This window comes from Gymnodraco acuticeps, unplaced genomic scaffold (assembly GCF_902827175.1).
Source record: "Gymnodraco acuticeps unplaced genomic scaffold, fGymAcu1.1, whole genome shotgun sequence".
Classification (NCBI taxonomy): domain Eukaryota; kingdom Metazoa; phylum Chordata; class Actinopteri; order Perciformes; family Bathydraconidae; genus Gymnodraco; species Gymnodraco acuticeps.
The window spans coordinates 1,299,898-1,322,127 of record NW_022990526.1 but is presented as its reverse complement, the minus strand read 5'-3'; the positions used below and the strand labels follow the sequence as shown (position 1 = coordinate 1,322,127).

The window sequence follows — 22,230 nt, the reverse complement described above, 5'->3', positions numbered from 1 at the left end:
TTTAAAACGTGACTCTGGGTCGTAATAAGCTGCTGAACAATCGACCTATTTGGTCGTATGAGTTGGAGGACTTGTTGAAAAAATGACCCTTACATCTCAATTGATTGCTTACCTCAGTAAACATTTTCCTGAAGGGTTTATTGTCTCAATTTCTACTTTTGAGTCTTTTACAATACAGCACAAAGTTAACGTTCACAGATAAAGCCGGGTATACCGGCTTTATCTGTGAAGTTCCAACCACAAGTCTATGCACAACCAAAATCCCTACAATAGGCAGAGTTGTAGACTTTTCATGTCCAAAACCTTGACAACAACATGTCTTCCCCTCTGTTTTGGACTTTTAAACAATCCCATCAGATTTGTTGGATCCATCAAAAACAATCTTATAAACCAGTTGTTACTGTGTACCTGTGGGCAAGTCACTCACTGCTTTTTTAGTTCTTACACTGTGCTTCACAGTAAGCCTGTTTCATCATCCAGCACATTTCAGCAGAGACACTATAGAAGCAGACAGCTGGTCTTGAGTGGCCAATTATGTCCGTTTATCTCCCTTGCAGGCACAGCTGTGATCAAACGGAATGAAGAAACAGGATCAAACAGCAAGGCTAAAAATCATTCTTCCGTTTCATTCACTTCTTTTTGCAGCTTCCCTCTGCCTGTTTGTCTCTGTTACTTCCTCGCCCTCCATCCCTCCCTCCTGCCGCTCGCTATATATACACTTCTTAGTCTCACTATGCTTCCCTTGCTCTTCTCTCCGGAGACGGAGGAGCAGAGGCATCTGTACAAAGTTTAATGCTGAGGAAGCTTCATCCTGCATCGCCTACTGCTGAGCATGTGTGAGTGCTCCAGTGGTTCTCTGGGTACCATCAGTGGGATCTCTAAAGGGAGCTTGAGGCAGTCCCCCTAGGGAATTTAGGGTGATATATTGGCAGAAAAATGATAGAATATCAATCAATTCTAGTTTGTGAGTGCCTTTCACAACATCACATGTAAGTATTTTTTCGTGGTAATCTTTATATCTTAAAGACACCTGTCATGGTTAAAAGCAAAAAACCCTGGTCAGATTTAAAAGTTTATGTGAATTTACCCTTCCCAACACAACTTCCTTTTCAATGTTTGCCTTTATCATAACCTCATACTTGCTAATTTGCAATGAATACATAGAGTCCATTTTAAGATGTTGATCAAAGTTTGTACATCTGGAATGGAACTGATTTGCTATGGATTGTACATTTGGTGTCAGCACTTAGCAATAGTTTGGGAGGAACTAATCATTCAGAGGTGACATCAGCCTAACCGCCTGTTCACAGTGGCACGGCACATAGGCTATCTCACATCAGAGGTGAAGTGTGAGGTAAAGAATGCCTCCCCTGTTCTCTCTGTACGTAGCTGCTTTTCCTCCAAAACAACATTTGGCAGACGGGCTACTGAATTCAAGTCATGAGATCTGCAAAAAGCCCCGGATAGCCTCCTGAATAAGCTCTAAATCAATGAAACCTAGAATGCAAGTAACTTCTTCATAGGTGTGTTTTTCAACTCCCTGTATTGTAAGCTGTGTACACACAAATACATGTATCAAAGCAGAAGTTGGGACAACTTCAATCTTTTGTGTTGCTAAGACAACTTTGAGCAATCATGGGAGACTATGAATGTGACAAAAACAGATTGTTTTGCCTCTAAATCCATAAAAAAAACAGGGACTTCAACTGTAAAATATAAAACAATTTGACTTTTCTTCAAGATCATTTGTTTTAATAGTCCTACATTCTTAGTTATCATTGACTGAGACCCATCAGGGTACCCATAAACACCACATGTAGGTTTGTGTTAACCAACTGAACTAAAATACTTCTCTATTCTAAACCAAAGGGACAATCATGCATTACAATATGTTTGCAGTGTTCACCATGTGCCTACATATTATTTTCATACCTACAAAAAACTAACAATTAACCTCTTTTACCAGTGAAATTAACTAACAATTAGCCCTGCATCATTTAATCGAGTTCAAACCGCAGAGCTTGTGTCTCGTGTCTCCCATCAGAGAGAATGCAGCCACAGACAGACTTGAGAAGAACCTCTCAGCCTCGGACCTCCGTGCGTAAGGAGCTCCTATGCCTGCCTCCAGACGGAGACAGTAACCCGGTCACATTCACCACCTCCTCATCGCTCAACCAACAAAAGCGTTTCGGTTTGCACATTAATCTTGAATCCTCACGTTAAACATTTTTCTAAGGAATGCTGTAAACCTGAACTATAGAGACAATGACATTAATACAAGCGCGATAACGTCTTCATTAACTCTCCTGAACCTTAAAGACTACTGGTATTACTCCCGATAGGAATATAAGGTGGTTATTACAGTGATCTTTCCTTATTGAACGGCTCTCCTGAGAACGGTCATTGATTGTACTGCAGATTAAAATTAACAGCATATGTTTAAGATCTTTTCAAGATGACAAAAATCAATATTGATAGGAAGCCAGCCTCCCAACATCCCTTATCAGAAAGGAGCGGAACCAGCAGTGCAGTGAGGCGATGGAAAAGTTGATAATTATAAAAGTGAAACAGGCGATATTAAGCATTAACCCGAGTAAGTTTATTAGGGATAACAAGTACATGATTTCGTTTTCGTTCATGACTTATTGCAAGTTATTAACTCACTTTTTATATTGAAATTCCCACTGCAAGATGGGTCAATGATGTTAATGAAGACAGGACATCCTATAATAAGGATCTCTCTCCTAACTGTGAACTAATCAGCGTACCAGTGACTGTCATAATAAACGCATTATTCGGAAGAAATTGAAGGCTAATGTAAGCCCCCTTAGCGTAATCATTTGGGTTTCCTACAATGTTATTTTTTAACATTTATTACGCATTTTCGTTACACGTTAAACACCAATTGTCCTTTACGAAACACTCCATCTTTAATGTGTTTTAAAAACGAATATTTGTGATGTGGATTGGGGTGATGTTCCGTTAAAAGAGCGGGTTAATTCCCATTTAACACCTCCATGTGACAGTGTGATTTGAGCGGGCAGCACAAGTGTCAAACTTACCTCCTTCCTCTGCTTTAACCGCTGAAGGCGAGAGAAAAGCCAGTAAACATCCACAAAGCCATATGAATACATCCATATTTTCCCTCGGATATGGAGAAAAAAGAACCTCTTCTCCTCCTCTGTGGTATATTTTGGATATCAGAGACAACACTAAAGTCCAAAGTCTCTTTTTCACAGTTTTCAGTTTCTCTCAAGCGCAGAAGTAGTGCTTCAATCCACAACAAATGCCTGGTTGCGTACAGCGCACTCTCCAAAAAGATTACCAACTATCTGCGCGAGTTCTGTCCACGTGTGCTTCCTCTTGTACAGAAAATAAACTAATGTGCGCAAATTGATCTGAAATCAGCCTCAAAATCCATTGCGGTGCGCACAGATGGCAGCCCCGTGTCCCCCTGTCAGTTTCAGCGCGCGCGGGGGTATAAACCTGGCTGAAACTCGCTGACAGACAAAATCATAAAATGCCAAAAAAGTGAAAATCACAGGTGAAAACCATCAGGGATCATCAACAACATTAGCAAGCGTCCATTAAGTTTGAAAAAAACTAAAAAAGTGTCACTCGTGTTTCCTCTTCTTCTTGATCAAATATCCCAAAATCTTTTGCTCCGGTTCTCTTTCCCAACTGCGCATTTACTTCTTAAAATGCACCTGTGATTAAAGAAAGAAACATATATTTCCCAAACGGTTATCTTCCTAATACTGTCCCGATAACAGTCCGTTCTTGCGCAAACACGAGATCTCCTGTGTAGAGGCAGCTCCGGCGTGCGTGCGTAAAAGTGATCTGGTGAAGGCAGACGTGCAGCCTGTCCGATGTCCTCCTGCAAACGGTGCGTCTCTCCGCTGGAACACGCACCTCTATACCGCTTCTCTATCTCTCCCTCACGCGCAGTCTCTCTCTCTCCGTCAGTGCGCTCCTTCCCCTCCGCTCTCCGCCGGGTTTGTGGCAGCGCGCAGGACTGCTCACTCAATCCCCTGTCTCGGTGTGCGTGCACGAAGTGCGCGCGAGCGTGTATCGGATTACAGTAGGCACCTCGGCCCGCCTCCATATAGCCCCTCACTGATTAAAGAGCAGTTTCATCTCCCTCTCACTCCCCCTTTCTCTCCCTCTCCTTTTGCCTCACCTTCCACTATTTCTACCATTCCCTTTTTGATTCATTTATACCGAATGTCTCCTTTCTCCCATTCCCCCTCCACCTATTTTCCTTTCTCTCTCTCTAGATAACTCTTTTATTTCCTCTCTATTTTCTTCCTCCACCTTTCTCAGTATTACATAGAAGGAGGTGGAAACAAAGGGAAAAGCAGAACACAGGGACAGCAGAGACCCACAGCACAGCTTTACGAGCTTTGTAGTAGGGCTGGGTGTTTTAAAGGGAACCTGCTGCATGGCTTACAAGCACTAGGATGGAAACATCGACCATGAGCATGTATAAACTAATCAGAAGGGAGAGGAATTTGATAGTAAATGACCAAACATGCTTGGCTAATAGACTTTGATTTGCTATAAAGATTAACAACATAATGTTTTCAGTGAAAAACACAGATTGACTTACCATGCAGAGCAGCCATTGTGGTAATAATGGCTGAGCTCTTGGATGCAAACAGACACACACACACACACAATTTGATGCATTTAAGATGACTCAATTTATTTACTTACATTTAATTTCTCTCTCTCTCTCTCTCTCTCTCTCTCTCTCTCTCTCTCTCACGATTGCGGATCCTTTTTTTTAACATAATTTGGCCTTTATTTATAGCCGATTTTTTCTGAGAACATGTGATTACATATTCCAGTAATCACTCATGGACTGCTGAAATTGTCATATCTCACTTCCCGATGAGTTTGACTTTTACTGTCACAGGCCTACAATTAGCAGCAGGCAGGTGAATCACTTGTCTCAGTGACATGTGACACACACACGCAGGCGCAGATACACACCATCAAGCCGTCACTCAGATGTTTCAACATCTCTGGAGGTCTCAAGGTATTAAGTTCTTTTTCCGTGACAGGAGAGAGACAGTAACAGTTACTCTGCTCATGCCTGAGGTCCCTGTCATCGTACGGCCTCTGTAACCTGCGCCTCTTACCCATCTCGCTCCCCTCGTCCTGCGTCTTTCCACTGAAACTAAACCCAGCCCGGCCAACTGGGGTCTGTCAAGTGATGAGAGCACTGAGCAATCACATGCTGATATCAATCTAACATTCTTGAGCTGTTAGAAATCTCTTATGTTGACCAATAGAGATAAGAAGGACCTGAGATGTCTCGTAGCGTAGAATCTCTTTAATCTTGACTTTTTCACTCATAAAATATGAAACACCCTTTCTTGACATAAGTTTTGGCAGTGGTGTTTAAAGGTTAACGGGTCCACCTTATATTCATTTGCAGAAAGGCAATCAGTTCTAAAATTGGAGTGAAATAATGAAAATGGCATTATATTGATGTTTAAGTTATTGTATCTTAGAAAGCCTTGCAAGTCTTTTGGGTTGGTCCAAATCAGAGGGAAATTAATATTTTTCATTAGTTTTCTATTAAGTTTGGTTCAGTTTCACAAAACACTAGTTTATTAATTGAATAAATGATTAACTAAGAAGGAGTTTACAAAGGAGAGCTTCCACTTTGATCAAAATGCAATAAATGTCAACTTTCTTTTCTGATCAACTGTACGGAGGAATCGTGCTCCGGTTCATTAGATATGATTTATTATACATCACTATTTTTGTGCACGTAACTACTGTAGCATATACGGTGTGTTCTCTTTTGCCCAGCAATTAGTTGGTCTTCGGCAGAATTACACGTCAGTCAAGTAATGCACATGCAGGCAGCCCATAATCCTTGCATTTCTGTTCACTTCCCTTAATTGTGTTGGAATGTGTCCTTGCTGCAATTGAACTGCACTTAGTTAAGCTTGGAAAAGGAACAAGACCACCTCTTGTAAGACTTTCAGACCAGTAGTTTGGTCCGGACCAGAGTAGGATGACTGTGATCCTAACAAACTGCAACAGATTTTGATAAAACAGAAGAAAACACATTTGATTTAGCCTTTAACATCCAAAATATGGGCCTTTGTTCAGAAAGAGTCAGCAATAACCCTAACGAATCATCCTAATTCACAGCAACTCAACACATGGACCCAAGCCTTCTGGACTTCACGCATTCCTGTGTATAACAGTATGTTGTGAAATGAGGATATGCTAATCCATGACACCTTTTCTGCTTGGCAAGCAGTGGACTGGGTTTCACAGAAGTTAACACTGACATCATCAAGTATCTATTTTAGGGAAATGGACAGAAATGCAGCTCATACACATTTGAAGTGTATGTCACTCACTGAAACTAGAACTGATTTCCAGGGTCATAACATGTTAGGTGCATTTGTAGGGCTGTGTTTAAAACATGAGATGCCACTCAATTATCTTGACCTGGCAAGAAAGTGCCAGATGATGCTGATATTCTACTTAAATGTTGTATTGTCATGTCTTATTCGACAGCTTTCTACCAACTGCTAGATCTTTAACAGGTTGCAAGTGGTCAAGCCTAACCAGACTCTACTATAATCAGTCATGGAATGGAGAGAAGTAATGCATTCATATGAGAGTAAGTTGCAACAGAGCTGTGAGACCAGCAGAGGGTAAGGGGATCCTCGCTCTGTGTCAGGGGGAGAGCACGTCTGCTGCCTGTCGACAGGCACTACTGGCCCTGTCCTCACCTCACCACCACATCGCATCCTCCATCGCTCTCTCTGTTCCGCTGATTTGATGAATGATCTCATGCACTCTTTATGTATCTTCATTACCCTGCATTTTACTGTAGGTTGTTTTTTTGGACTATCCCCACTGTGTTCCGTCATTTTTTCCCCTCTGTTTATTTCTTAGTTTTCAAGCTTTGTTCTCTCTTATGTATTCTGAGTTTTTTTACCCATTTTGTCGCCTTATGTCTTCGATTGTATTTCATCTTCTCCTTCCTTTCCTCTCCCTTCCTCTCTTCTCTCCACACATTGCCACCCTCTACTTCTTCTCCCCCCTTTTTTCTGTCCCTCCGGGTGCCAAGCAGGATTCGTTTTCAGCAGTTAAACGATGCAGACTAACTGCCCTGAGACTTGAGACCCCACACGCTTGAAGTTGTTTTTCTTTTTCTTGAAGAAGAAATCAGCAATATCAGTGTTTTTGTAAAGGGCCCCCCAAAACCAATCTCTTCTAAAGTCCTCTGAAAAATAAGATCAGCCCCAGTCGTTGGAGACAAACCACAAAAGCCTCTAGTTTGACCTAATTAGAAAACATTGCTTTGACACTGAATGACAACTTAAAAACTACTGTAATAACTTGAAAATGAACCTCAAATCTAAGATCCAGTAAAAATACATATTGAAATTAACTTCAAATCAAATCAGTTTCTAGGGATTCCTGTATATTATTTTAACCAGAATAAAATGGAACAACGGCTAAGCAGACAACTAGGGACACAATTACAATGACTCAAAACCTGCATAGGAAATGTAAAATAATAATAACATTACCACATTTGCAAATTGTGCTGACCTCTACAAACATCATTCTTGTATTTTATTAACCATTTTTAAATCTACTACTGAACTGTGTAAAAATAACAATATACTTGCCGTGCACTGTTGTTTGGATGTTTAAAATCAGCTAGTAATTCAAAATAATTCACGAAATGTAACATGATTTCTCCAGATCCTCCTGATTACCACTTTAGCACCTCCATCCCTCCATCCGTCTCTGAGGTTAATGGCACATGGAGAATGTGGTGATCTCAGAGGGGCCGGCAGCTCTTCATCCATCAACCTCTCCTCACTTCTGCACATGTGTGCCTCCGAATAAATGTTTGTGCATGCGTCAGAGTTAAAAGATGTCTGTCTGAGTGCGGATATTGAAGCTGTCCTTAGTTTTTATTTTGTTTTACCGGCAACCTGTTGGCACCTCCAGACTCCAGGGATGTCTCTGCAGTAACTGTATTTTTCCAGGTTTTCACCACTGTCCAATTTTCTGTTCTCCAGCTCCTTGATCCGGTTTCCTCTTCTAATGTCATCATTTAAAGAAAATGCAGAGTCAGAGAAATCTAATCATGGGAAAAATAATATTTTACATGATTGTAACCCCACTGTACAGATACAAAATAAAATCGATGACACTTTCATACTTCACCTGACCCTCAGCTATCAAAGTGTCGGCACGAACAGACACATTCATGCACAGAGAGTAAATATTTATGTGTGCACATCACCACTGGACCGACCGTATTTATCAGTGGCGCTGCAGATATTTCATCTACGGTATGGGTACACTAGCACTGAAAACACTCAGTAATGCTAACACACAAACACACATAACAGCACACACACTCCCTGTGGCCTCATCAATAAGCCATATTACTGAGCAGGTCTTACGGGAAGCCACAGTAAATTAGTGTGTCAACAGTTAACATGGGCTTCACTGACAAATTAATTTACGGCTGGAGCAGAGCTGAGACACTGACACACACACACACCACACACACACACACACCACACACAACAAACACACACACACACACACACACACACACACACACACACACACAACACACACACACACACACACACACACACACACACACACACACACACACACACAACACACACACACACACACACACCCACACACACACACACACACACACACACACACACACACACACACACACCACACACACCACACACACACACACAGGCAGAGTACATATACTGTATAGACACACAGATTCAAGAAGATTTACACATGCAGCGATGCACTCTAGCACAGCCACATATATGAACATGTAATGAGAGGAACACATAAAGCTGCCAACATGCATGTAAGGATGGATTACTGAAAAGGCCTACCACGCACGCACAGGTCCAGAGGCCCAGTGTGTCAGGGGTTTTCCCCCTGGCCCAAAGTATGAATGTTACATTAAGAACACAAATTGACTACGAAGGGACCCAAAGAAAATATATAAAAAAGAGATACGAAAAAAACCACAAGAGACCACCAACAACTATAAATTAGCACACAAAGCAACTAAAATGAGATGCAAACTGACTATAAAGACACGCAAATGACTACAATAGCAAGTACAATGGGACACCAACTCTACAAAACATAAACAAAATTACTCAAGGAGACTCCCAACGACTAGAGAAATTGCCAAAACAACAAGAAAGGCATACAAAGCAACTAAAATGGTACGCAAAAACACAAGGAGACCGAAAAAAGACTCCAAAGAGACACAACAAGACTACAAAGAGACAGACAACAACTAAAAGTGGCACGAACAACAACAAAAGAGGGTAAACAACCCTGTAGTCTGTATGTCGTGCTCCTATGTAACAGAGGTGTTGGGGCCTTTTGCATCTATGCCTAGGGGCCCCTTGTCTCATAATGTCCATGCATATACGATCCATCCACATGTTAAACAAATGTATCTGAGTAAAAACGATGCGTACCGCCGAGTGCTTTATGCGTATACGCGTGCATGAGTGTGTCGACAGTGCGTCTTTCATACGATGTCCATGTGCATTTCTGTGTGGGAGCACAACTAAGTGGTGATAATCACAGCACAGCCTGTAGAGACTGCAGGGAGTCCACTCAGCTATTAGCAAGGACACAGAGGTGCTAGAGAGAGACAAATATATACACACACACACACTCACACACACAAACAAGCACAGACTCACTGATACACAGACACATACAACGAGCTGCGTCCAGGGATCGCAGCGGGCTGTCAGAGCCAAGCAGAGTTGGTGAAAAATGTCTGCTCTTTCTAATAACCCGCTATCTTATCTGTGGATCTTCTGTATGCCTCTTTTTCAATTTCGTTTTTGGTATCATTGAACTATCTTTTCCCCTCGCCTTCCTCCTTATTTCCCGCTCTTTAATACTTTCTTTCTGCATTTTCTTCCTCCTCCTCTTTCATCCCGTGCCATTATCATGTCTCCCCTCGGTCTGACTTTCTCATTTGCGGCTCCCTCTCCTACTGTATTTCCTCCTCTCTGTTTCTGCTCTCTCTTCCTCTCTGTGAGGCTGTAGATAAGGATGTCCTCTCTGGGTGTTTGACTCCGCTGGAAGAGCAGCAGCAGCAGCAGCAGTTAGCAGCTTTAGTGTTCCTCAGTGGGAAATGACAGGTACTGCAAAGATGTCAAACCGACTTTGTAACTCCTCATCAGAGTCTTGTAATTGAAATGCTACTTCTTTAGGAGTTGGTATCAAAGTCACATCAAAGTCTGTATTAAACAAAGTGAAATCAAACGCAGGCTCATGAGTGTTATTTATTTTTAAGATTAGGATTTAATGGACCATTGTTTGACACATTATAAATGACATTCCCTTCAGCAGAAGACTATAAGATTATAAGTCTATTAGATGAAAATCCATTGAGTTCTAAGAGTTGTAGTTGACATGTATCAACTTGTGTCTATTTACAAATACATATAATGTTTTATAACATGGCTTGGTTGAATACTCAATTCTGATTGGTCAATTTGGACCTCTCAGAGGTTGTTAATACTCGCTAACACACTGTTGCCATGGAGAACAGAACGTTGATCATGGATCCGGACGAGAAGGGTTGCACAATATCCACAAACTACTTTCATTGATGTTACCTAGATGATAATGTTCAGTTACGGTGAACACTTTGTCCGGATGATAATGTTGTATAAATGCATACAAATATAAAGGTCTTTAGATATTTTGAAAAAAGACAATCTGTTCAAACTGCGTTTAAGGTGGTGAAAAGCTTCATCCAATTGTCAAAAACACCCAAAACCTTTGCAACGTTCCAACGGTCAGTAAAGCCCCATTTCGCTTGTGATTTTCCAGGTGTGCAGAGGTGTGAACATGTACAGAGTTTTAAGTCACCCTCAACTTTCCTCATATTTCTTCAACTGTTGTTTCCAACTCGTGAACTACTGAACCGCACCAGATCGGCCTCTGTGTGGCTGCAATTAGAGGCGGTTTGTGTTCCAAACAAAGAGGTGGAAAGTGGGATCAAGTTGTAGAACTACAACTGGGGCCGATAAGAGCAGACACTTTGGCTCTCTCTCTATCACCACTCAATCTTTTTATACACACTGGGAAAGAAATGCAACTATACACCTGTAAATGTAATATTATATTTTCTGCAGCCTAATCCCTTGATCTTTTGTCCACCTTTTGTCCAACCATGAAGGTCAGTTAATCTAAGAGAGTGTATCCACTTTGACTCTTTCAACATGGTGGACGATGCAATACTCAGACCTTTCTCTCTTTATACAAACTTAACCGAACACAGGGTTGTTAGACTTTAGATAGAAGCAAGGAGCATTCCTGAATTAGGTAAAGCTTTAGTTACCATATTTAAAGTTTTGTATGTTTCTAGAACAACCTTTGTGAATTTAGGAAATACACATGGCACTGATATATTCTATCCATTTCCAACGCATGGTACCCCACAATTCTCCATCCTCAACTCAACTCTCTCTTTTTGATATTGGAATGAGTTGTGGACAGTCCTAGTAATATTACCACAATAACTCTCCCTACACCACGGCCATACCATTGACTAAGAACAGACATTCTTCCATTTGGGTAGACGATCAAAGGATTCAGAGAGTATCGATGTATCCGTGTAGCCGTGTAACTATTCAGCTGGAATATTTGCTCCAATAGACATTATTCGAAGTGGAAAAGGAAATAGACCTGGAATCATAATGTGAGTTGATTCGCAGTTGAGAGTGAGGGAGTGGAAATGAGGGGCATGAAACTGAGCATCAGTCTGATTACAGCAGGGGTTTGTTTTCCTTCGTCCCTTTCCCCCTTGACATTCTTAGCACTTACGTTGGTTATGGTGTCGATAGGCGTTGATGGTAGCTGTGGTCTTAGGGGCACCATCAGTCACTGTCTGACAAGACAGCTTACATAGTGAACGTGAAAGGGGGGAGAGGAAAGAAAACGCCCGCGTCAGCACCCATTTAGCTGCCATACCAAACCACCCCCAATGTTCATCCACCATCTTTTCCCTGATTTACTTCTGTCTTTCATTATTCTAACTTCAGATCAGGTCTTTAGTTGAACCATTCTTCTGTATCTGAGGCCCAAGCAATAGTTGTTTCAGTATTGGAACTAACTGTACTTTAATCTATGGGAAACACACACACACACACTACCTTCCAATACAGTCAAATGTATGGTGGTATTGTTAAAGGCAAACAAAGACAGACCTGTGTTATGGGCAGATCACTCACTGTACACTGGGAGTACAGTGAGGCACGGGTCACTGGTCACTAGTATGTAGTCTCACACACACACACACACACACACACACACACACCACACACACAAACACACACACACACACACACACACACAAACACACACACAACACACACACACACACACACACACACACCCACACACACACACACACACACACACACACACACCACACACACACACACACACACACACACACACACACACACACACACACACACACACACACACACACACACACACACACACGTTTCAAAGACAGGATGCATCTTCACATCCTCTACTGTTAATAAAGACATGCTCAATAACAACAGCCTTGGGAAGCCGCTGAGTGTGTCTGGGTGTGTTTGAGGAGTGGATCCCTCGGGCTGTGGAAAGCACAATAACAGTGGTTTTCTTTGCAGGGGAATCCCTTGTTGTCTTAGATGACACAAACTGATAGGATTATCAGGAATGGATTAATCACACACACAAGCAGGAGAAGTCACACACACACATATGCGGAGACAGAGTGGTTTCTGATCAGTGATAAGATTACGGGTCAGGAAGCCTAACACTGATAAAAATGGACTCTAACCCCTTAGAGGGCTGATTACACAGACAGTGTGTGTGTCATGTTACAGCATAAAGGGTTTCCCTCAGTCTATCTTCACTTGTATTCTTTCTTCTATATCACACCCTCCACATCGCCCTTTTTTCTACTCACCCTCGTCCCATTATCCCATAGTAGGCATGGTCAATTCTTACACTAGTTTTTCTTTCCTACCATCCTTCCTTCTGACCTCCCCTTTGTCCTACACTCATTCATTCATTTATATCTGGCAGAGATACAGCTCGTTTCCCACTTCCTCACTACCCTTTGTATGCTAATATTAACTTGAAATGATCATGCTGTTGTCTTAGCTTGTAATTAAGGGAAACAATACTCCATTGCCCACAAACAAACAAACAGACACACACAAACAAATATAAACATACACACATTCAATGAATCAGAGCCGCATCCAAGCTATCTAGCTGGATCTGTCAGGGAGCTACAGCCAATGAAAGCACAGGACATAGGTTGAGGGGAAACTTGGGGGAGGGTTCGATTTGAACCGTTTGCAATGTGTTGCATTTTCAACTTTACCAGTTGTTTTTGTTGCATTTGAAGGCAAACAGATGAATAGCATAGAGTTGTGCAAGCAGGCTATTATGTGAAGAGTATGTGCAAATAAACATGGTTTAATGAATATTTTTATTGTCACTTATTGGTTTTGTTAGCATGACAAAACGTAATTTGGATATTGTACAGTACATACTAATCGGGAATTTGGTGTGTGATCCAGGGTCAGTGGTCATTCATGTAGTTTGAAAACCAAAATGACTTTAAGGCTCCCCGAACAAACCAGCGGTCTGACAACCTTTGAATGGCAAAGAGGGAGAAGATAAAACTCCAATAAACACAAACAAGGAGACTCCCATTGAGCCTGCACTGTTCCCACAGCTCATTTTCAAGCTTTTCTAAATCTCATACACAGCATGGGTGACATTTCGATCTCCTATATGAAAATATGTTGACCTTTATGCAACCATACTTATAGGGTTGAATGGAAGGATTGAGTGAGAGCGGATGGAAGGTTGGCAGAACTGAGGGATGAAGAAGGCTTGTATCTGCACACAAGTTTAGGCAAAGGAGGCGATGCAGGGTTGAAGGAGATTGAGAGGAATATAGGACTAGGCAACATTTAGATTGAAAACTGGGAGAAAAAAGAAGCTGCATAGTTTTGAGAGTGCAGCTGGATACCAGCAAGAACATGAAATAAAACCACATGAGTTTAGTTTAGTATAACATCTACAAAGGAAAGGGTTCTTTAAGAAGCCAAAACAAATCACAGCAGTTCACAAACTTTGAGCTTCTGAAACATTACATTACATTTTTGGTACAAGGATTAGGGTTAGGGTTTTGTTGCACATTTTGTTGTAGCAAAGGTTGAAATGCTTTAAAGTCAATCAATCAATCAATCAATCAATGTTTATTTATATAGCCCAATATCACAAATGTTACATTTGTCTCAGTGGACTTTACAGTTTGTACAAAATATCAGTATGACAATACGACACCCTCTGTCCTTAGACCCTCACATCGTACAAGGAAAGACTTCCGGAGAAAACCCACAGTTTAAAGGGAACATGGGAGAAACCTCAGGGAGAGCAACAGAGGAGGGATCCCTCTCCCAGGACGGACAGACGTGCAATAGATGCTGTGTGTACATTAAAAGATAATACATTTGCAACATAGGTAGTCCAAATGTTTGGAAATGCATGTGTGTATAATAGGAAGATGAATCCACGAGGATATCCATCCAGGACCTATGATCCAGGACCACAGCCACGACTCAAGATCCAGGGCTCGCGATCCAGGACAGAGGAGCGCAGGATCATCCATGACTTCCGGATCCCGGCGTATATAGACACCAAAAAGAAAGACATTTGGGGAAGCTGGGTTAATCGGAACATGAGAGTACACAGGTATAGACAAAGAGAAGGAAGAAGTAAGATGTCCCCCGACAAACTAAGCCTATATCAGCAAAACTAGGGGCTGAATCTAATCAGCCCTAACTATAAGCTTTATCAAAAAGGAAGGTCTTAAGCGCACTCTTAAAAACGGATAGGGTGTCTGCCGCCCGAACACAAACTGGAAGCTGATTCCACAAATGTGGAGCTTGATAAGAAAAGGCTCTGGCTCCCATTGTACTTTTAGAGACTCTAGGAACAACCAACAACCGTGCATTCTTGGAACGCAATGCCCTAGTAGGACAGTAGGGTATAATGAGTTCTTTAAGGTAAGATGGCGCCTGCCCATTAAGGGCTTTGTAGGCGAGAAGAAGAATTTTAAATTCTATCCTGTGTTCTATAGGGAGCCAGTGTAAGGCAGCCAGAACAGGAGTAATGTGGTCCCTTTTCCTAACTCTGGTTAGTACACGAGCTGCAGCATTTTGAATCAGCTGAAGCGACTTGACTGACTTCTTGGTACACCCTGATAATAAAGAGTTACAATAATCCAGCCTTGAAGTAACAAATGCATGGACTAGTTTCTCTGCATCGTGTTCAGTTCTAACAAGTTCAAGCAGGTTTTAATTGTTGTTGTTCTTTACATTCACTGTAGCTTCTCCAACCCCAACAGTGGCTGTGTTTTGTTATGGTTTTTTTCTCTTTTTTTTGGTCTTCTCATATTTATGAATACTTTGCCATTTTAGTATTGGTATTTGTGACGGAAACGAAAGATAAAGTGACTGGTTTGGGGTTTCAATGAGCAAATACGTTTACAGGTATGAATACAGAAAGTGATGTTTGAGATTTTTGGGGGCTCATGTTTCCCGGTCCATGTGCCCACCACAATTGGGTTATTGCCGTCATTATAGGAACTAGATTTCTCATATAGACAACATAAAAAATAAACCCAAAAAATCAGTCCACAGTGGACTGGGTTACTTAAATGTATCTACAGTACATACGATAAATAATATGTTTTAATGCAGTAGTATTGTTGGTCTGAACCCGACCTGAAAGGAGTGACAGCAAATAAAATAGGAATATCCGGGGTGAGGCAGCAGCCATATATTCTTGGATGAAGTCCTTTTTTGCCTTTATATACATTTGAACATGAATGAAAGTATATATTGCTTCATTCGTTGTGGTGTAATACAATAGTGATGTGCCATGTAGTTTACAGGAAGTAAATTGTTTGTTTTGAATACAAGCAGTGGGAAGCAAGTGCGAGCTGTAATTGCAGACACTGAAAATAACTCCGCCTACAGAAACCAAAATAAAAAAATTACAAACTTGGTGGATTACCACTTTGATGATGTGAATTAAGGCGGGCGTCACCGGGGAACTTACAGTTGTAGTAACACATTTATTTATACGAAAGAGGGAGGAGGAGGGAACGAGAACCAGAAGGGTGGGAGTGATATAATAATTGGAGTTACTTCCAGGGAAAATCCTATTTTTGCAATCTGGCAGCGATATGGGGACATGTGAATGGATGGGGGATCGAGAGGAAGGGAGGAATACACAGTTGCTTTCTGGAGAAAATCTTATTTTCTCAGTCTGGTTCTGAGGAAAGGAAAGACATATTGATCGCTGGCTGGCTAGATGGATGCCTGGATGGATGGATAATCCAAATATGAATGTGGGAAGGGTTAATGAATCCAGATAAAGTGAATAAATAGAGGATGGTTAGGTTAAAAGTGTGTGTTAAGACAACAAATTGATGGGATGGATGGAGAGATGGAGGGATGGAGGGATGGATGGGTGAGTAAATGGATGGAGGGATAGAATGCTTCCAATAAATCCTATTTCCTGCCACTGGTAGATTTAACACCTGGTGTCTTCAGATTACCATAATAATCTACCGTGAGGAAATAAACCGATTTTGTGTATGTGTGTATGCACTTGTGTACTTGTCTTGTTCTCCATCCAGGATGTCTACTGGGTTTCTGTATGTGTGTGTGTGTGTGTGTGTGTGTGTGTGTGTGTGTGTGTGTGTGTGTGTGTGTGTGTGTGTTGTGTGTGTGTGTGTGTGTGTGTGTGTGTGTGTGTTGTGTGTGTGTACGGAGCAAGGACAAATGAGAAGGGGAAATTAGGGGTTCCTATTCTGGCCTGCAAATTTGATTTGGAGCTCCCGCTTCAATGAGTCGCTTGACAGCTTCCACCACAACCCCCCCTTCCAACACACACCACACACACACACACACACACACACACACACACCCACAACACACACACACACAACAACACCACACACCACACCACCACACACACACACACACACCACACACACACACCACACACACACACACACACACACACCACACACACCATTAGTGGACCCTAATTGATTGAGGAGCATTGCTTGATGGGACAGAATATTCAGATGGGTGGAAAGAGATTAGAGGGGGGGTCAACGCTGTTTCATTTCCCAGACCTAAGTGTGTTAACAGGGAACCAACACACACGGTAAAGCACGGACACAAACACACACACATGTACAGTATATACACTAATATAAATGTGTGCTACCACATTGGCTGTGTGAAATGGAAAGACTGCTAAGCTGACTCACACACACTCCTACGGTCTGATAATGCTATCATACGAGATTGACTGATCACATAAAAAAACATGTGTGCTGTCTCTGAGTGAATACATAAAAAGGCACACACACACATACACACACACACACACACGACCGTGGGAGTGTAACATGCGCCACTGTCAGGTCACCATTGGATGGCTAACAGGGGAGCGATCTTGTCTGATCATTAATCCGTCAAGCAAAAAATCTGGGTCAAAGACTCAAAGATCATCAAATACTGCTGACGGGCCGGCGGCGCCGTGACTGAACAATAAGAAGATATATGAACAACTTTTCAGCTATTGTTGTCTAAAAAAATCATATTCATTTTGAAGATTTATGAGATGTAATACAGTCCAAAGGGCTGAACAAGCTCACTGTCAATAACTGTCTGCTCCAATGATTGACAGTCTTTAATTAAGTGTGACACAATATAATTAATTATTTGGCCACAAGACCATGAATGATTCCTACCGAAGCAATTAAGCAACATTTCGAAAACAACAATTAAAATGTTATTAGTGTGGCTATCAAATATATTATTTGGACTATACTATGGACAAAATCGTTGTATTTCAACCATAGACTAATTTTATTTTTATTTTATTTCAACAGATAACCAGGTTTTGGATTAAGTAAATATGGTTGAGTGTGATTATGTTTATGTTAGGATAACAAAATATCAATGCCTTTTGCTATAGCCAATAAGCCATGGAGCAACATGCAATACATCTCCCACTCACAACTTCCTCTTATTCCTCTCTTCTATACACAAACATTAATACATGCACATACATACATATCATCCCTAACAACTCCCTCTGTCCTTCTCCTTCCATGTGATTATGCTGCTTTTCTTTCTTCATTTCTTTCTTCTTTCTTTTCTAACCACAAAGCGATGTTTAATTCAACTGAAAATACTAGGGAAATGTTTACTCAGAATTTCTCTTCCACACTTGCCCCTGCCAACATCTCAGTAAATGAGCTAGTAGATCATTTTAATTCAAAAATTAAAAATGTTATAGATTGCCATTGCTCCAACTAGGTTAAAGGAAGTGTCTGGCAAGAAAAATATCTCCATGGAGAAAAGCCATGACCGGTGAAAACAGAAAAAGAGAATGTCGAAAAACTGAACGCAGGTGGTGGCGAAAAACAAATCTCCAGGTTCACTTTGAAATCTATAAAGAGAGACTTGGCCTTTATAATTTGGAATTGAAAAACGCACGACAATCGTTCTCTCTGACATCCTTACCAAAAACAAAAACAACGCACCGTGCCGTGTTTGCTACCGTCGACAGACTAACTAACCCCCCCAGTGTCAGTAGCCTCTGAATTTCTATCACCAGGGCGTTGCAATGATTTTTGCCCTCCTTTTTCACTGACAAAATTCAGAAAATCATACAAGCAGTCAATGCCTCTGCATCAGGAACAGCAAATGTGTTGTCCCTATCTCCACTTAACATCAATTCAGACACCATGACACAATTCCATTAGATTAATGATAAAAACCTAGAGGACATTATACAACTTCTGAAATCCTCCTCCTGCTGCCTTGATATTATTCCAACAGGATTTTTCAAAGATGTTTTGCCTTGCATGGCCTCAGATCTACTTCATATAGTAAACAAATCTCTTCACTCAGGTATTTTCCCACAGGCCCTGAAAACTGCAGTCATTAAACCGCTCTTAAAAAAGAATAATCTAGATGCTTCAGTAATGAACAATTACAGGCCCATATCAAACCTGCCATTTCTAGGTAAAATCATTGAAAAAGTTGTTTTTCAACAGTTGAGTAATTTCTTGCACTTAAATAACTGTTTCGATGTGTTCCAGTCAGGCTTTCGTCCAAACCACAGCACTGAGACTGCTCTTGTAAAGGTCTTTAATGACATCCACTTAAACACAGACAGTGGCAGAACTTCAGTGTTAGTATTATTAGATCTCAGTGCTGCGTTTGACACTGTTGACCACAGCATATTACTAGACCGACTGGAAAACTGGGTGGGACTTTCGGAAACAGTTCTAAATTGGTTTGAATCCTACATAAAGGACAGAAACAACTTTGTTTCTATAGGTAAATACACATCTGAGTTGACAATATGACATGTGGGGGTTCCTCAAGGCTCCATCTTGGGGCCTCTTCTCTTTAACATCTACATGCTACCACTGGCTCAGATAATGAAGAACAACAAAATAAGTTACCATAGCTATGCAGATGACACACAAATTTACGTAACAATTTCACCAGGAGACTATGCTCCAATTCAAACACTGAGTAAGTGCATTGAACGAATCAATGACTGGATGTGTCAGAACTTTCTCCAATTAAACAAAGATAAAACTGAGGTAATGGTTTTTGGAGCCAAGGCAGAACGTATAAAAGTTAGCCCTGAGCTTCAGCCTGCAATGTTCAAAACAACAGATAAAGCCAGAAATATAGGTGTAGTCATGGACTCTGACCTGAGTTTCAACAGTCACATTAAAACTGTTACTAAATCAGCCTACTATCACCTAAAGAATATGCCTCTGGCCTTGCCTTGCCTTGCCTTGCCTTGCCTTGCTTGCCTTTGCTTGCCTTGCCTTCTGCCTATGCCTTGCCTTGCCTTGCCTTGCCTTGCCTTGCCTTGCCTGTGCCTTGCCTTGCCTTGCCTTGCCTTGCCTTGCCTTGCCTTGCCTTGCCTTGCCTTGCCTTGCCTTGCCTTGCCTTGCCTTGCCTTGCCTTTGCCTTGCCTTGCCTTGCCTTGCTTGCCTTGCCTTGCCTGCCTGCCTTGCCTTGCCTTGCCTTGCCTTGCCTTGCCTTGCCTTGCCTTGCCTTGCCTTGCCTTGCCTGCCTTGCCTTGCCTTGCCTTGCCTGCCTTCCTTGCCTTGCCTGGCCTTGCCTTGCCTTGCCTTGCCTACCTTGCCTTGCCGTTGCCTTGCCTTGCCTTGCCTTGCCTTGCCTTGCCTTGCCTTGCCTTGCCTTGCCTTGCCTTGCCTTGCCTTGCCTTGCCTTGCCTTGCCTTGCCTTGCCTTGCCTTGCCTTGCCTTGCCTTGCCTGCCTTGCCTTGCCTTGCCTTGCCTTGCCTTGCCTTGCCTTGCCCTTGCCTTGCCTTGCCCTTGCCTTGCCTTTGCTCTGCCTTGCCTTGCCTTGCCTTGCCTGCCTTGCCTTGCCTTGCCTTGCCTTGCCTTGCCTTTGCCTTGCCTTGCCCTTGCCTTGCCTTGCTTGCCTTGCCTTGCCTTGCCTTGCTTGCCTTGCCTTGCCTTGCCTTGCCTTGCCTTGCCTTGCCTTGCCTTGCCTTGCCTTGCCTTGCCTTGCCTTGCCTTGCCTTGCCTTGCCTTGCCTGCCTTGCCTTGTGCCTTGCCTTGCATTGCCTTGCCTTGCCTTGCCTTGCCTTGCCTTGCATTGCCTGCCTTGCCTTGCCTTTGCCTTGCCTTGCCTTGCCTTGCCTTGCCTTTGCCGTGCCCTTGCCTTGCCTTGCCTTGCCTTGCCTTGCCTTGCTTGCCTTGCCTTGCCTTGTCTTGCCCGTTGCCTTGCCTTGCCTTGCCTTGCCTTGCCTTGCCTTGCCTTGCCTTGCCTTTGCCTTGCCTTGCCTTGCCTTGCCTTGCCTTGCCTTGCCCTTGCCTTGCCTTGCCTTGCCTTGCCTTGCCTGCCTGCCTTGCCTTGCCTTGCCTTTGCCTTGCCTTGCCTTGCCTTGCCTTGCCTTGCCTTGCCTGGCCTTGCCTTGCCTTGCCTTGCCTTGCCTGCCTTGCCTTGCCTTGCCTTGCCTTGCCTTGCCTTGCCTTGCCTTGCCTTGCCTTGCCTTGCTTGCCTTGCCTTGCCTTGCCTTGCCTTGCCTTGCCTTGCCTTGCCTTGCCTTGCCTTGCCTTGCCTTGCCTTGCCTTGCCTTGCCTTGCCTTGCCTTGCCTTGCCTTGCCTTGCCTTGCCTTGCCTTGCCTTGCCTTGCCTTGCCTTGCCTTGCCTTGCCTTGCCTTGCCTTGCCTTGCCTTGCCTTGCCTTGCCTTGCCTTGCCTTGCCTTGCCTTGCCTTGCCTTGCCTTGCCTTGCCTTGCCTTGCCTTGCCTTGCCTTGCCTTGCTTGCCTTGCCTTGCCTTGCCTTGCCTTGCCTTGCCTTTGCCTTGCCTTGCCTTGCCTTGCCTTGCCTTGCCTTGCCTTGCCTGCCTTGCCTTGCCTTGCCTTGCTTGCCTTGCCTTGCCTGCCTTGCCTTGCCTTGCCTTGCCTTGCCTTGCCTTGCCTTGCCTTGCCTTGCCTTGCCTTGCCTTGCCTTCCCTTGCCTTGCCTTGCCTTGCCTTGCCTTGCCTTGCCTTGCCTTGCCTTGCCTTGCCTTGCCTTGCCTTGCCTTGCCTTGCCTTGCCTGCCTTGCCTTGCCTTGCCTTGCCTTGCCTTGCCTTGCCTTGCCTTGCCTTGCCTTGCCTTGCCTTGCCTTGCCTTGCCTTGCCTGCCTTGCCTTGCCTTGCCTTGCCTTGCCTTGCCATCATCATTGCCTCTGTCTTCTTTTCATATCCTTGTGTAATATTTATTTGTCTACCTCCTCTGCTTTACATATTTCTCCATGTTTTACCTTCTTCTTGCTCTCTCCACATTCATCCTGCGATATAAAGAATTGGAAGCACTGACATAGAGAGCACAGGCAAATAAATGATACTTGATGGCCATGAGCCCCGTCCCTTCAGAGGGTGCATTTTTCAGAAGCTGCTATACAAGCAAGAGGTGCTGTGAAGTGTACTGCCAGATTTGCAAGCCGCCTTCCCCCTGGGCCTTTCCAAGCTGACTTCTTCAAGCATTTT

At 42.9% G+C, this 22,230-nt stretch overlaps 1 protein-coding gene across 4 annotated transcripts in view; it reads right to left on the bottom strand.

Annotated features, from left to right (window-relative positions):
* LOC117553372 (neuropilin-2-like) overlaps nucleotides 1-4,025 on the bottom strand; it is a 112,591-nt gene extending 108,566 nt beyond the window's left edge. For all 4 annotated transcript variants that reach the window (XM_034227264.1, XM_034227266.1, XM_034227265.1 and 1 more), the window contains exon 1: nucleotides 3,063-4,025. In XM_034227264.1, coding sequence (XP_034083155.1) covers nucleotides 3,063-3,138 — 76 coding nt within the window. In that variant the 5' untranslated portion in view covers nucleotides 3,139-4,025. The remainder of the gene's footprint in view (nucleotides 1-3,062) is intronic.
* Nucleotides 4,026-22,230: the final 18,205 nt, after the last annotated feature.